This window comes from Gadus morhua, unplaced genomic scaffold (genome assembly GCF_902167405.1).
Source record: "Gadus morhua unplaced genomic scaffold, gadMor3.0, whole genome shotgun sequence".
Lineage (NCBI taxonomy): Eukaryota > Metazoa > Chordata > Actinopteri > Gadiformes > Gadidae > Gadus > Gadus morhua.
Genome location: NW_021963978.1, coordinates 7,454 through 23,787, shown reverse-complemented (window position 1 = coordinate 23,787; position 16,334 = coordinate 7,454). Strand labels below are relative to the sequence as shown.

The following is a 16,334-nucleotide window of genomic DNA, read 5'->3' as shown; positions in this document are numbered from 1 at the left end:
TTAATTACTGACATATAATAAAGACATTGTGAAATCTAGGGCTTGTGCTCACTACTCACCTGTTGTAAACAGTGAGAGACTGGCTGCTGAAGTGTACTGACGCACTTGTTGCTCTGTTCTCGTGCGGTAAATGAGGGGCGTTCAAGGACCGTCGGAAAGTCGATTTTTTTTCGATTTTTTATTTTTTATTATTTTTTACCAAAACATTAGATTCGGGGCTAATCAAATTAGATCCGGGGCTTTAGCCCCGAATAAAACAGCCTAGTGACGCCACTGGATCTAGGGATGCTTAGTCTCTGTCCATGGTTCTGATGATGATTTTGCGTTCTCTCGTTGTGGCGGCTGTTGGCTTAGGCCCTATGGGGGAGTGGATGCATTCGTGTGTGTGTGTGTGTGTGTTTGTGTGTGTGTGTGTGTGTGGGGGGGGGGGGGTCGGGGGTGGGGCCCAGCGCGATCTTGCCCCGAGGCCTAGCACAACTAAGCTACGCCACTGGCCAAGAGCCAATGGGAAAATTAATATTGGCCCCGCAGGTTGGGGATAAGCGATGCGACTTTGTTGCAGCAAGAGGTCTGTCTGTCAGGTAGAGGTCTGTCTGTCTGTCAGGTAGAGGTCTGTCTGTCTCTCAGGTAGAGGTCTGTCTGTCTGTCAGGTAGAGGTCTGTCTGTCTCTCAGGTAGAGGTCTGTCTGTCTGTCAGCTAGAGGTCTGTCTGTCTGTCAGGTAGAGGTCTGTCTGTCTCTCAGGTAGAGGTCTGTCTGTCTCTCAGGTAGAGGTCTGTCTGTCTCTCAGGTAGAGGTCTGTCTGTCTCTCAGGTAGAGGTCTGTCTGTCTCTCAGGTAGAGGTCTGTCTGTCTCTCAGGTAGATGTCTGTCTGTCTGTCAGGTAGAGGTCTGTCTGTCTCTCAGGTAGAGGTCTGTCTGTCTGTCAGCTAGAGGTCTGTCTGTCTGTGAGCTAGAGGTCTGTCTGTCTCTCAGGTAGAGGTCTGTCGGTCTCTCAGGTAGAGGTCTGTCTGTCTGTCTGTCTGTCAGCTGGAGGTCTGTCTGTCTCTCAGGTAGAGGTCTGTCTGTCTCTCAGGTAGAGGTCTGTCTGTCTGTCAGGTAGAGGTCTGTCTGTCTTTCAGTTAGAGGTCTGTCTGTCTGTCAGCTAGAGGTCTGTCTGTCTGTGAGCTAGGGGTCTGTCTGTCTCTCAGGTAGAGGTCTGTCTGTCTCTCAGGTAGAGGTCTGTCTGTCTCTCAGGTAGAGGTCTGTCTGTCTCTCAGGTAGAGGTCTGTCTGTCTCTCAGGTAGAGGTCTGTCCGTCTGTCAGGTAGAGGTCTGTCTGTCTTTCAGTTAGAGGTCTGTCAGCTAGAGGTCTGTCTGTCTGTGAGCTAGGGGTCTGTCTGTCTATCAGGTAGAGGTCTGTCTGTCTCTCAGGTAGAGGTCTGTCCGTCTCTCAGGTAGAGGTAATAATAATATTAATAATAATAATAATAATAATAATAATAAAAATAATAATGGATTGAATTTATATAGCGCTTTTCTAGACACTCAAAGACGCTTTACAGTGAAGGGGGGACCTCACTAACCACCACCTGTGTGTAGCCCCCACTGGGGTGATGCACGGCAGCCAATCAGCACCAGAACACTCACCACACACCTGCTTGAGGTGGAGAGTGAGGGAATTAATGAGTCAGACAATTATACAGGAGGATGATTAGGAGGCTAGATTGAATGAGCCTGGTTGGGCCAGGACACCGGGGTACCCCCTACTCTTTGCAATAAGTGTCCTGGGATCTTTAATGACCTCAGTAAGTCAGGACCTCGGTTTTACGTCTCCTCCGAAGGTCGGCGCCGTCCACAGCACAGTGTCCCCGTCACTACACTGGGGCATCAGTATTGATGTTAAGGCCAGAGGGGAGAGTGCCACCTATTGGCCACCACCCGACACCACTTACAGCACCTGGTATTCCCAGGCGGTCTCCCATCTAAGAGCCCACCATGCTTAGCGTCCGAGATAAGACGAGATCGGGCGTGTCCATGGTGGTAAGGCCGCCAGGTTTGTCTGTCTCTCAGGTAGAGGTCTGTCTGTCTCTCAGGTAGAGTTCTGTCTGTCAGCTAGAGGTCTGTCTGTCTCTCAGGTAGAGGTCTGTCTCTCAAGTCTCAAGTAGTGGTTTGTCTGTCAGCTAGAGGTCTGTCTGTCTCTCAGTCAGAGGTCTGTCTGTCAGGTAGAGGTCTTTCTGTCTCTCAGGTAGAAGTCCACTATCTTCTGTCTGCCTTTCTGTCTGTCTCACTCTCTTTCATCTGTCTTCCCTTCTGCTGGTTTGGCTGTTCCATAAACGGCTTGAACCTTGTAGCCGCACTCCCCACATGTACTGCCCCTCCCCCCAATGTAATATACATTCTATATGATATAATATTGTGAGGTGTGTACGGTCAGCTGTGTGAGGCTGCTTCTGCTTCATTTTATTTTTTTAGATAAAAGTGGTGGTGTGGTAGAGACCTGCGCGGGACTGTTTTCTTCATCCCGCTCCTGCCCGCTCCCGCTGATTTTCTGACCATTACCGCCCGCGCCCGCAACGTGTGTGTTACACTCCCGCCCGCTCCCGCAATGTGCATGTCCACTCCCGCCCGCACCTGCAAAACTCTGAGAATTTATGCCCGCACAATAATAGAGATGCATTGATTTTGTGTCTTCTCCTGTCCCGCAGGAGAAAACACGTAATTAGGCTATTAAAAAGAGACTCATGGGCTGCGTGTCTTTTGACGCACTGGTCTAGCGCTCCTATTTCGTTGTTTTCATTTGTCAATTCAATAAGGGCTGTTTCATATTCTATTCTCCTCTTCTGTAGGCCTATTTTATTTATTTACAGACCTAGATTTAGACCTCCTGTCTGTCCCGCAGTGTTTTGTTTTACCCGCCCGTTCCCGCCCGCAGCAAAGTTCAAACCGCCCGCTCCCGCGAGATTTGGGTTGGGTCCCGCGGGACCCGGCGGGACCCAATCCCAATGCAGACCTCTAGGGTTGCACCACCTGCACCACCGGTTCCGGTGCTTCTGGATCAGGGATGTCTGCGATTGTCATTCAGAATGTGAAATGAGTTGAGTTGTTTAACATACTGCATAATGTTTATTTATTTCATTTCAGGGCAATGCACATTAATAAACATGTACAGCAGTACACGTAAATGTGCCAGATTGTAGCCCGTTAGGCAGGTTAGGCAGATGTTACAGTACAAATGACAAACGATATACAATAGTAAAATTTGCTATATAAAACAGGGAGAAACGGAAATAAAGAAAAAGAAAAACAGGAAAAATCATTAGTATGTGTTAAAACGGAGACACGATTCATTAGTATGCTCTACTGGGCTAATACGGTACAGCATGCGGTTATAGGTGGTTGCACGTTTGGTTGGCTCTAAGCCAGACCTTTACTTGGCTCTTGAAGGTGGCCAGAGTGGGACATGCCCTTATAGTTGGGGGTAGTGCGTTCCATAATGTGTTCCACTACCTTTAATAGAGGTTTTTCATAGTAATATTAAAGAATTTTAACTAGACCCCGTCAGCTGACAATATGCCACCAGGCCGCAGAGAATAAGAAATGAGGCCAAAATAAAATACACCCACGGGATACGGAGCACAATATATAAGGTCATAAAAGGTCATAAAAAAGGTCATAAAAATGTAAATGCAGAGTAACAGTGTTTTGACACGGCAGAAGGACAGTTGCCGGACTCTTTTCTCGACCCTCGGGTAAGGGGGTTGATTTCGTTGGGCGACCGTGTGGGGTACGGCTCCACGCAAAACGTTAATGATCCTTCCGCAGGTTCACCTACGGAAACCTTGTTAAGACTTTTACTTCCTCTAGATAGTCAAGTTTGATCGTCTTCTCGGCACGCCACAACATGCCACGGCCTCATGCAGGTTCGTCCATTGGTGGCTTCGTGTTTCATCCCAACATGCAGTCGTCTATCACATTTACAGTCCTTTATCACACTTATTATCCTTTGCCACACTAAAGAGTCCTCTATCACCTTAATTGTCCTTTGTGACAGTTACAGTCCCTTATCGCACCAAAGGTCCTTTAAGGTCGGACGCCTAGCGATAAACCATGGCGAAAAAGCGCATGACATGCAAAGCAATTTTTTTTAAACTATTTTATTGACCGACAGAATCCCGATGAACAAATGCGTTCAATGTAAAAGGACCTTTACCGTCCCGTGTCACACTTGCAGTCCTTTACCACGCTAACAAACTGTATTGGTCCAGTATAAAGTATTTACATCAGCCAAAAGGCCAATCTATGGCATTTTCCAATTGACGTTTCATTTTTCATCTATTTAGGCCTATTTAAAAGATAGTGCACGTTAATCTACATTTCTGTAAATGTGCCAGTGTTAGCCAGCAGGAAAATGTTCAACTACATGTTAAAGAATACACACAGCAACCGATAACAAAACCTATAACATGATGCATGATTACATGAAACAATGGTAATCTTGCTGGTGAAAAAGACTAATGGATTCAACACTCAACCGGGGGGGGGGGGGGGGGGAGAGGGTGAGAGAAGAGAGGGTGGGAGGAGAGAGCAGGCGGGAGGAGAAGGATGAGAGATTGGGGGAGGAGAGACTTGTAATAGCAACAATAATACTACTATTATATAATAATTGTGTGTGTGTGTGTGTGGCTCTCTGTTTGTGTCTTTCTGTTTGTCTATCTTTCTTTATTATACTAATTATAGGTGAACTTTGCTGTAATTTTTTTTTTGTTTTGGTCATATTCAAATAACATTTTCAACACCATAAAGTTATCCAGAAATTGCTCAATATCCACGCATTATCATGAAATGAACTATAGTACGCTACTACGTTTGATGTTTCTATTATGTGTGTGACTGTGTGTGTGTGTGTGTGTGTGTGTGTGTGTGTGTGTGTGTGTGTGTGTGTGTGTGTGTGTGAGTGAGTGAGTGAGTGAGTGAGTGAGTGAGTGAGTGAGTGAGTGAGTGAGTGAGTGAGTGAGTGAGTGAGTGAGTGAGTGAGTGAGTGAGTGAGTGTGTGTAACATTGTAATGAATTCTGGAGGTCAGAGTTGAAGATGCTATACGTGTCACTGTTGCTATGGAACCGAATAAAGAACAAAACCCTGCTAGTATTGATGCAGTATTTTTCCGTCCATGTTACCAATGTTTTCCGCAACAATCGAATATGCACCTGCGTTGATATATTGTCAAATAGCGCATCGTTGTCTATATTATGAGCCTGACTCCTATGTGTGTTCACAGCAGCACTGCAGCACGGGGCGGTCGCTAACGGCTCGACTCCACCAAAAGCGTGGTCACCTCTTTATATATTGTGGCAGACACCAGGGAGGGGTGGTGATTGAGGGGAGGTATGTGGCAGCATGCTGGCTCCACCCCCAAGCTTTACAAGGACTGCCTCCCTTAACGATGCAAGCCTGAGGTGCATTAGGCAGGAGTGCTTGGGGATAAAAGGGAGCATGCAACCACATGGAGGGAGCCTACTATGGAGTGCCTCTGCGTGAGCCTCTGCGAACTGTGTGTGGCCAAAGAGAGCAGGAAACCTGAACATTTACAGATTATTTGTGTACCGACCGCTTTGTGTGAGAACCCTCCCGGCGACGACCCCTGGACTACGGACTACAGACTACGGACTCTGGATTACCCTTTTCCCCACCCTGGTGACATTTATTCGTCTATTCTGAATAAACCACCTTATTGAACTGCTCTCGGTGTGTGTGTATCATTTGACTTGGTGGCGTGGAAACCCCACACCCACTGGCCCGCTACACGTGGTGGAGAATGCGTGCTTGTAGCCAAAACCAAGTCAAATAGATAGACCAACACAGGGACAACGATGGAAGCGTTGATGAAACAGCTAGTGGAAGTGAGCATGGCGCATCAGGCTACGACCCGGGAGCTGGTGGGAGCGCTAGCAGCCGGACATGGCGGCGTGGCTGCAGGCGCTACAGCTTCCCGTCCTGCCCCCAGCAGGTTTCTTTTAAAGCAGACAGAGACTGATGATATAGAGGCATACCTCAATACCTTTGAGAGGACCGTGGTTCGGGAGAATTGGGATCCAGCACAATGGGCCAGCCTACTCGCACCGTTCCTGTCAGGCACAGCACAGAAGGCGTATCAGGACCTGACGGACGAACAGGCGTCTAACTACGAAGGGCTGAAGAAGGAAATACTACGCCGGTATGGATACACATTGATAAGTAGGTCACAGAGGTTTCATGATTGGACTTATGATGCAACGGCGTCGCCGCGCTCACAAATGCACGATCTAATTAGGTTGGCCAAAGGCTGGCTGACGGCTGCCCCACTGACGCTTACCGCCACAGAGAAGGTGGTCATGGACAAATTCTTGCGGTCCCTCCCATACGAGGCTAAAAAGTTAGCCGGCCAAGCTAACCCGCAGAGCGCAGATCAGTTGGTGGAGTTGGTGGAAGGTCACCAGGCGGCTGTGGAAGTCCTACGCAGTGGACGTCCACTGAGGGGTGAACCCAATCCTCGCCCAAAGGAGCAGGAGCGGGAGCGGATAAGGAAAGAGGACCACGGCAGGATCCCGGCCAGGGAGACGCCAAGAGCCAGCCCCCCGAGACGTCGGCCCTTCCTGAACCCAGACAGCAGAAAGTGCTACGAGTGTGGCGAGCCTGGACACATCGCATGGACCTGTCCGAGTCGTGATGTCTCGATGCGTCGGCATCAGCTGGTGAGTTAACAACCGGGCGTCCCTGCAGATTGCTGACGGTTTGCTGGGGTGAGGAAAGTGGTCCTTACCCAGTCACTCCGGTGAAGGCCAACGGAAGGGACACGACAGCTATGTTGGATTCTGGGAGTATGGTGACCCTGATCCGACCGGACTTCGCCCGGTCCCCGAGCTTGAGGGACACTGTGGCAGTAACATGCATACACGGGGAGACTAAGAACTACCCCACTACCCTCCTTCACCTACAGACCACAAAGGGGCAATACACAGGACCAGTGGGAGTCGTCCCAAACCTGCCAGTGCCGGTTCTTATTGGGAGGGACTCCCCACTCTTCAGCCAACTGTGGGCCAGTTTGGCCGGAGAGGGGGGAGAGCGGGGGAACCTAAAGGAAAGAGGACACCGGAGAAGGGCGAGGGCCGATAAGAGGGAGGTCCGGATGTGTGGCCTACACGAGGTGGACCCACAGGGGTCAACTGAACCTCTATCGGGAAGTGACGCAGGGGACACAGGACAGGAGGCAGGGGAGGCGAGTATGGACAACTTGTTCCCGATGGACCATGAGGCAACGTCAGAGCCTGCCTCATTATCGGGACGGTTCGGAACAGCCCAACTGGAGGATCCCAACCTGACGAGTGCTCTCCAGCAGGTGACCGTGGTGGACGGGAAGGCCATCGAGGGGGTAGGTCTGATCACATACCCTAATTTTGCCATCAAGAACAAGTTGTTGTATCAGGTCATAAAGAGGAAGGATGAATGTGTGGAGTTGTTGTTGGTGCCCCGTCCCTTTGTTCAATCAGTCCTGCAGCTGGCACACTCCCACCTTCTTGGGGCTCATCTAGGGGTGGAGAAGACCCTGGACCGGATCAAGGCAAGATTCCACTGGCCGGGGGTGAAGAGGGCAGTGGAGGATTACTGCCGCAGTTGCCCGGAGTGCCAACAGGTGGCACCAAAAACACATTTCCGTGGCCCATTAATTCCCCTACCGATTATTTCAGTTCCTTTCAGCAGGATTGCCATGGACCTGGTGGGACCACTACCCAAGAGCAGCCGGGGGCACCAGTACATCCTGGTGATACTGGATTATGCCACTAGGTACCCCGAAGCCATTCCACTGCGCACCATGGCCTCAAAAGGGATTGCACGTGAGTTGGTCCTGATGTTCTCCCGGGTGGGCATTCCCGAGGAGATCTTGACAGACCAGGGAACCCCGTTCATGTCACGAATCATGAAAAACCTCTGCAAATTAATGCAAATAAAACAATTGCGCACCTCAGTTTATCACCCGCAGACCGATGGACTAGTGGAAAGGTTCAACCGTACCCTGAAGCAGATGCTGAAGAAGGTGATGGAGGCGGACGGACGGAATTGGGACCAGCTGCTTCCCTTTCTCATGTTCTCGATCAGAGAAGTGCCCCAATCGTCGACCGGCCACTCTCCATTTGAACTCCTCTATGGGAGACGACCCCGGGGGCTGCTGGACATAGCGAAGGAAGCCTGGGAACAGCAACCGTCGCCCCATCGAACCATGATGGAACACGTGGGAGACATGAGGGACCGGATGGCCACCCTGTGGCCCCTGGTGCGGGAACACATGCAGGAGGCCCAGGTTGCCCAAGCACGGGTCTACAACAGAGGGGCCCAACAGCGAGACTTCCAGCCCGGAGATAAAGTGCTGGTACTTGTCCCCACAACAGAGTGTAAGTTTCTGGCCCGGTGGAACGGGCCATACGAAGTACTTGAAAAGGTAGGGGAGGTGAATTATAGAGTCCGACAGCCGGGACGAAGGAGGCCGACTCAAATTTACCATGTAAACCTGTTAAAGAAATGGAATGCACGGGATGTACTCTGCTCTGTTCCTCCAAAGGCTACCAGTCAAACCGGGCCTGCCAAGGTACCCCTAGGGGAACAGCTGAGCCCAGCACGGAGGCAGGAGCTCATGGAGTTGGTCGACCAGAACCAGGATGTGTTCTCCAGTGAACCGGGCCACACCAATCTGGTACAGCACCACATCATCACTGAGCCCGGGAAAAAGGTGAAATTGAGACCCTACCGCATACCGAAGGCCAGGAGAGAGGCCGTCAGGACCGAGATAAAGACTATGTTGGAAGCGGGAGTCATTGAGGTGTCAAACAGTGAGTGGTGCAGCCCCATAGTGTTGGTGCCGAAACCCGATGGAACCATACGCTTCTGCAACGACTTTAGGAAGCTAAATGAGATATCTAAATTTGACGCCTACCCCATGCCCCGTATAGATGAACTCATAGAACGGCTAGGGACAGCCCGGTATATCAGCACGCTCGACCTGACAAAGGGTTATTGGCAGGTACCCTTAGCTCCCGAGGCGCGGGAGAAAACCGCTTTTGCCACTCCTGACGGGCTGTTCCACTACAGGAAGCTACCCTTCGGGTTGCACGGGGCCCCGCCCACCTTCCAGAGGTTGATGGACCGGGTACTCCGTCCCCATCGGGGGTACGCGGCCGCCTATATTGACGATATAGTCATCCATGGGAGTGAGTGGGACGCTCACGTGAAGCAGGTGAGCGCAGTGTTGCAGGCCTTACGGGAGGCGGGGCTGACGGCTAACCCAAAGAAGTGCCAGCTTGGTCTGCAGGAGGCGGAGTACCTGGGCTACACCATTGGGAGGGGGTGTGTGAAACCCCAGATGAAGAAGGTGGAGGCGATACAGGACTGGCCACGGCCCCTGACCAAGAAACAGGTACACCCGTTTGTGGGGCTTACCAGCTACTATCGGAGGTTTATTCCCCACTTTGCATCCGTAGCCAGCCCTCTGACAGATCTGACCAGGGACCGGCTGCCCGCCCAAGTCACATGGACCGAGGAGACGGAGAAAGCCTTTCAGGACCTAAAGACCGCACTGTGTTCAGGACCCGTGCTGGTAACCCCGGACTTCACCAAGCCAATGGTGGTGCAGACGGATGCGTCGGAAACAGGGGTGGGGGCAGTGTTGTCACAATTACATGAAGGTGAGTAACACCCGATTATTTTTATCAGCCGGAAGTTGTTGCCGAGGGAACAAAAATACTCCACGGTGGAGAAGGAATGTCTGGCCATCAAGTGGGCCCTGGAAACCCTGAAGTATTACCTGTTGGGGCGCCACTTCACCCTGGTCACAGATCATGCACCACTGGTTTGGATGTCGAGGAATAAGGACAGTAACGCCAGGGTCACCCGCTGGTTCCTATCATTACAACCTTTTGCCTTCTCGGTTGTTCACAGGTCCTGGGCAGCCCATGGGAATGCGGATGCCCTGTCCAGGAGGGATGCTCTGGGGAGCTGGACCGCCCCTCCCTCCCGGTCGGAGCTGAGGGGGAGGGTGTGTGGCAGACGCCAGGGAGGGGTGGTGATTGAGGGGAGGTATGTGGCAGCATGCTGGCTCCACCCCCAAGCTTTACAAGGACTGCCTCCCTTAACGATGCAAGCCTGAGGTGCATTAGGCAGGAGTGCTTGGGGATAAAAGGGAGCATGCAACCACATGGAGGGAGCCTACTATGGAGTGCCTCTGCGTGAGCCTCTGCGAACTGTGTGTGGCCAAAGAGAGCAGGAAACCTGAACATTTACAGATTATTTGTGTACCGACCGCTTTGTGTGAGAACCCTCCCGGCGACGACCCCTGGACTACGGACTACAGACTACGGACTCTGGATTACCCTTTTCCCCACCCTGGTGACATTTATTCGTCTATTCTGAATAAACCACCTTATTGAACTGCTCTCGGTGTGTGTGTATCATTTGACTTGGTGGCGTGGAAACCCCACACCCACTGGCCCGCTACAATATGTTCATGAATATATATAGTATGTGCTACACCTGAACCTCCTAAGATGGCGCAATTTGATTGGTTCGATATTTTAAGGTTACTGAGCTTCTTGAGATCTCCAACTCGGGATATTGTTTTCTAATGAGGAGCGCGCGTGACGGTCGTCTCGTCACGCTAATAAAAACAAATAAATCCCGGCAAAAAGTGTTATCTTGTTTATTTTTGTGATATTATATCTATCAAGTCTTCATAATAAGCTAGGACCTGTAGGTTGTCGCATTGTCCTCGAGCTCTGCCCGCTCGTTTTCAAAGTTAAATCAAATAACCAGAAAATCAGAAGAATAACCATCAAAGCCATGTCAATGTAATCACTTGATGTAACGGTAGGCTAACTGATAAAATATCTAGAAAGTTTCCCAAGAACAAAACGTGCCCATCCACGAGTGGTTCCACCCAGGCAAATTTTTCATATAAATCGTTTTATTACGGTATACTTTTGCGCCCAAAAACAAAAATAAAAAAAGCCAACAGAAGGCCCCCCCCCCCCTTATGTGTACTATACATATGCAACAGATCTTCACATTATTGAGATCACCATTCCTCACTGAATGCACAATTCTAAAATCACAGACATGGAGCCAATGCACTGGAATGTCCACTGGAAAAATGCCAGTGCATCGATTACTTGTATATCCCTCTCCCACAACACCTGCAAATCCCCAGTGTATCTATTGCACCCCATAGGTCTGTGAGGAGGTCTTTCCATGTCAGACTTTGCGTTGTTTAACCTTATTGATATATATATTATATTTTAATGTAGCACAATCTTTCAACGGGCAACTGACTTTGTATCTCCAGTCATTTCACACTGCAATTTGTATGCAACTTATTTCATATTTTCGGCACGCATTTGTTTTCGAATATTTTTCTCTAAATCGAAATAATAATCAAAGACCTTAAAAGTCTTCACTACCAATCTACTGGTCAGACCACTAGATTGGAAACACCCAAGGCCAGGACCACTAGCTTCAGTTTGGCTCCCTAGGGGCCCCTGGCTCGGAGCCCCTAGTGTGAGGTGACCTGGTTGGTGATCGCCGTAGTGGTGGGCGGTGCACTTCCATGCTTGCGGATCTTGACTTCCCGAGCCATTTGGCACCAGACGAACGGGTAACACCACATCAACGCACAGCAGTCATTACAGCACGAACCCTGAGAGAGAGACAGATAGATAGACAGATAGATAGACAGACAGACAGACAGACAGACAGACAGACAGACAGACAGACATAAAGACATAGACAGACAGACAGACAGACAGACAGACAGACAGACAGACAGACAGACAGACAGACAGACAGACAGACAGACAGACAGACAGACAGACAGACAGAGAGAGACATAGACAGACAGACAGAGAGAGACATAGACAGACAGACATAGACAGACAGACAGACAGAGACAAAGACGGACAGAGAGAGGGAGAGAGAAAGATTCATTAATCAGTGATAAAAACATAAGCACGCCATAACACCAGCCCGCCTATGTAGAGCGTAGCGCATAAAGTGAGTATTACGTAAATGTTGTATCGCTCTCTCATGGAGGAGCGCAGGCAGCAGGACACGGCACAGCAGAAGAAGTCCAGCAGGGGCATGGCGCAGCACCAGCCGAAGTCCCCCGCGGCCTTGCACTGCATGCAGGGGAAGCACCAGAAGCCACAGCAGCCTGGGAGGGGGGGGGGAAGGAATGCAGGAAATCAGTGGAAAACACCATTTGCTACTTTCGTTTTCAAAATAAAAATAATAGAAAGGAGGGAGGAGCTGGAAGATGATATAAAGTGGGGAGAAGGTCGGAGAAGATGAGGAATGAGGAAGCCATTTGAAGCAGGAAGGAGGAAGGAGCAATGGACAGAGATGTTGACAGGGATTTTTCTTTCTCATACAATCAACCCTTCAAATAGGACACTTGTAGAAACAATGTTTTTTCACTTTATATTCACTTCACTAAGGGGCAAATATTGTCTAATAAACAACGCCATTATACCAGAAAACTGTTGTGTAATCCATTTCAGGGCAGTACTGGTGATTATGGCATGTGGTTCCCTCACTGATCTACAATCTACCTGTGGGGATATTCCCTATATACTACTTAATTCCACAATACCAATCTATATATGGTATAAGGAATTTGTAAGTAAAAGTGTGCAGAAGCGCCTGTTAAATAACTAGAGAGTAAATATCAAATGCAGTCCAGCTTACAGGTGTTGGTGTCTGTACAGCAGTCACAGAGCTCAGTGGACCAGTTCCGGCTGCTGGGGGCCCCGCCGACTTGGATCACAGTGGTGGTGGACGTCACGGCCATGTCTGGTAAAACAGGTGACAGTGGTTTTTATTATTATTATTATTTTGGGGTAATTCGATTTGAGCAATAATAAAAACAAATAGTCCAATTGGAGCCGGATCACAACTGCACATTTTGCTTGTCAAAGGAAGTAACACAGCTAGCTTTTCAAAGTTTGTTTTGCATACTAAATTTACGTAATTAAGTCAAATGTATTTTCATAGCAGCTGTCAGAGGCAAGAAGTTACCGAGTACCTTACCTGACTATAATACAAACACAGAAACATGAAGCTACAGGAATAAGGGCATACACATAAATAATGAAGTCGTTATCAACGTTATTTTAAGCCTTTAAGAGTTCAATTGCATTGCAAAGCTATAGAAGAAACAAGCAGTGTCACGACTTTTAGAGACAAGAGTGACCATCACTCCTGCTCTTCTACCCTTTCCTAAAAACCTTCTTCAATTCCATCATTAAACAGTGTGCTAATGATTTCTTACCTTCTCTAGATGGGTTGAGGGTTGATGGGGGAACAAGACAGGCAGCTCCTGAGTCCTGGTGACCTTAACCATGTAGTGAGGTCAGCTACTCTAGGCAATCTGTCATTGCAGAATAAGCGCCAGCTTTCCTTTTGGCACACCCCTTTCAACCTGTTGGTTGGCTTTGCTTGCTTCAAATATCGTAAGAGTTTGTGAGTGATACTGACTAGTTCCCTTTTGTAAGAGAGGTGGTTAGCCACAATGAGTCTTGTCGAAATAGAGGCCAAATAAAAGTAAAATGTCCGTATAGCAGTGACAACCAAGAAGTAGAGAAACAATGAGACAGCATGATGTTATCCACATAGCTATATTGATAACATCATGCTCTCTCATTCCTCAACCTGTAGGCCCTACATTTTGAGGAAGACGCAAGAAAAACACCAATGACTACATTCGCCCATTCGCTACTACTCAAGTCTCTACATCCTAAACGGACAAGGCTTGTCCCCAAAGGCTACCAGCCAGAGCAGATGGAAGATTCCATTCATCTCCGACACCCTACTTAACTGTCCTGGTAGCTCAGTACCCTTCCTAGCAGCATCGGAATCTTGGCTCAAAAGCTACATCCACGATGCACAGGTTGCCATCCCAAGCTACCACATCCTAAGATGCGACAGAGCGTCCAGAACAGGGGGTGGCACCATGCTGTATGTCCACGACTCCCTCCTCACATCAGATGTCCAGACCTTTGATGACGGTATCTGCCAGTCATTTAAATGCGCTGTTTACCCAGGGCCACTGGGTAAAACAAGTTCCAATACTGAAGGACAGTTCCAATACTCTGCGTCATCGACCACAAGATATGGCAAACATCCTCCAGGAGCAGTTTTACTCTGCCTTCAGTGACCCAGACTCGCCGGACATCGAACAAACCATGATAACCCCTCAAGGTGAACCAGGTGCAACCATTGCTGACATCAACTTCACCAAAGAAGACATCGAGCTAGCGATTGATGAGGTCGACAACTACGCTGCCACAGGACATGAAGATATCCCGGCAAAGACCCTCAAGAGCTGCAAGCATGAGATCAGTGTTCCCTTGACCATACTCTGGAAATGGTCAATGAATACTGGAGAAATCCCCCAGGACCTCAAAGCACAGTATATTACCCCGATCTACAAGAAGGGAAATACAACTGACCCAGCCAACTACAGGCCGATCTCCCTCACATCCCATGTCACAAAGATATCTGAGCGTGGGATTAGGACCCAGTTGGTTGATTTTCTAGAGAGCAACAAACTGCTATCCCTTACCCAACATGGCTTCCGGAAGGGACGCAGCTGTCTGACCCAACTCCTACAGCACTACGACAGCATCCTTCGCAACCTCAACGAAGGCTTCGAAACCGATGTGATATACCTCGACCTCGCCAAAGCCTTCGACAAGGTGGATCACAACATCCTACTGCAGAAGCTTCACAACTACGGCATCCGAGGTAACCTCTACGAGTGGATCAAAGCCTTTCTCTCAAATAGGACTCAGACCGTGGTAGTCGACAGTCACCACTCCGATCCTAAACCTGTTATCAGCGGTGTCCCACAGGGCTCGGTACTAGGACCGATCCTGTTTATCATATATATCAACGACCTCCACAAAGTTGTTAAGAACTGCGACCCTGGTAGTTTTGCAGATGACACCAAGATCCAGAGAAAAATCGACATCTCAGAGGACGCAGAGATTGTCCAAGAAGACCTTGACAGGATAATTGAATGGTCCAAGAAGAACAACATGGTGCTACACCAGGACAAGTTCATGTTGCTTCGGTACAGGACAAACAAATCTACCATGCTTGACGAGCTTCCCTTTACATCACATCTCTCGGAGTACGCCACACCAAGTGGGCACATCCTTAAACCCCAAAAGTCTGCAAGAGATCTCGGTGTAGAACTGTCATCCGACTATAAATGGACGGACCCCTCACATCAACAAGATGGTGGCTGGTGCTATAAAGACTGCTTCATGGGTTCTTGGAGTCTTCAAAGACCGCTCCAAACCTGTCATGCTTCAACTTTACAAGTCACTAATCCGAAGCAGGGTAGAATACTGCTGCCCCCTTTGGAACCCTGTAAAGGTGTCAGACATCCAGACAATCCAGGATGTCCAGCGCAACTTCACCCGGCGCATCGCTGGAACAGGGGACCTTGACTACTGGGAGAGACTCTCTGCGCTGAACCTGCTATCCCTGCAGCGCAGAAGAGAGAGATATATGATCATTCATGTCTGGAAGATCCTCAACGAAACCACACCCAATGACATCGGGATGCAGTTCACCGACAATATGCGGCTTGGAAAGAAGGTCAAAATTCCCGCCTTCAACAAGCATGCTCCTCTGTCCGCTGTGAGCCTATGACTCCTCCTTTGCTGTCCATTCTGGGAAACTATGGAACATTCTCCCCCACTCCATGACCTCAGCAGCACAGCTATACATGTTCAAAATTCTGCTGGGAAAATTCCTCCATGAAATCCCGGACAAACCTCCTGTCAAGGGATACCATACTAGGGCTGCACGATATGGGCAAAATATGATATCCCGATATTTTTTGGCTGAATGGCGATACACGATATATATCTCGATATTTTCTATAGAGTGGGTTAGATGTTTTTTTTGTAAGTCAAAAGCCACATGTGAGATGTTGCAAGCACTTTTATTAAAACATAGGTCAGTATGACTGCAACATGTGATTTTGTATCGTTATTTTCAACAGAATTGAATGAACATGTTAAAAAAAAAGGGACGTTTTTCACCTTCACAAAATAATCACCTATGCAAAACAATATAAAGCTGTAGGTTACACACATTAGCTACCATTAAGAGCATTGGCTTCGTCGCATTGTCCTGCGTACTATGGTGAGGGTTTCAGTGCGCCGTAACTTTAATCCCCCGCCCCCTCCCTTCTCCGTTCCATTTGGGAACATGTTTGGTTTCATTTCGCTTGTTTCTTAATTAAGAGCGTCACCAGAGGGCGCCCCCAA

General features: G+C 49.0%; 1 protein-coding gene across 1 annotated transcript; it reads right to left on the bottom strand.

Annotated features, from left to right (window-relative positions):
- Positions 1-10,683: 10,683 nt before the first annotated feature.
- Positions 10,684-13,401, bottom strand: LOC115538453 (cornifelin homolog B). The gene is made up of 4 exons (XM_030350009.1): positions 13,322-13,401; positions 12,739-12,843; positions 12,057-12,205; positions 10,684-11,692 (listed from the first exon to the last, which is right to left on the bottom strand). Exons 2-4 carry the CDS (start codon positions 12,839-12,841, stop codon positions 11,549-11,551), a joined length of 396 nt encoding a protein of 131 aa, XP_030205869.1. The 5' UTR covers positions 12,842-12,843; positions 13,322-13,401; the 3' UTR covers positions 10,684-11,548.
- Between the last annotated feature and the right edge of the window lie 2,933 nt (positions 13,402-16,334).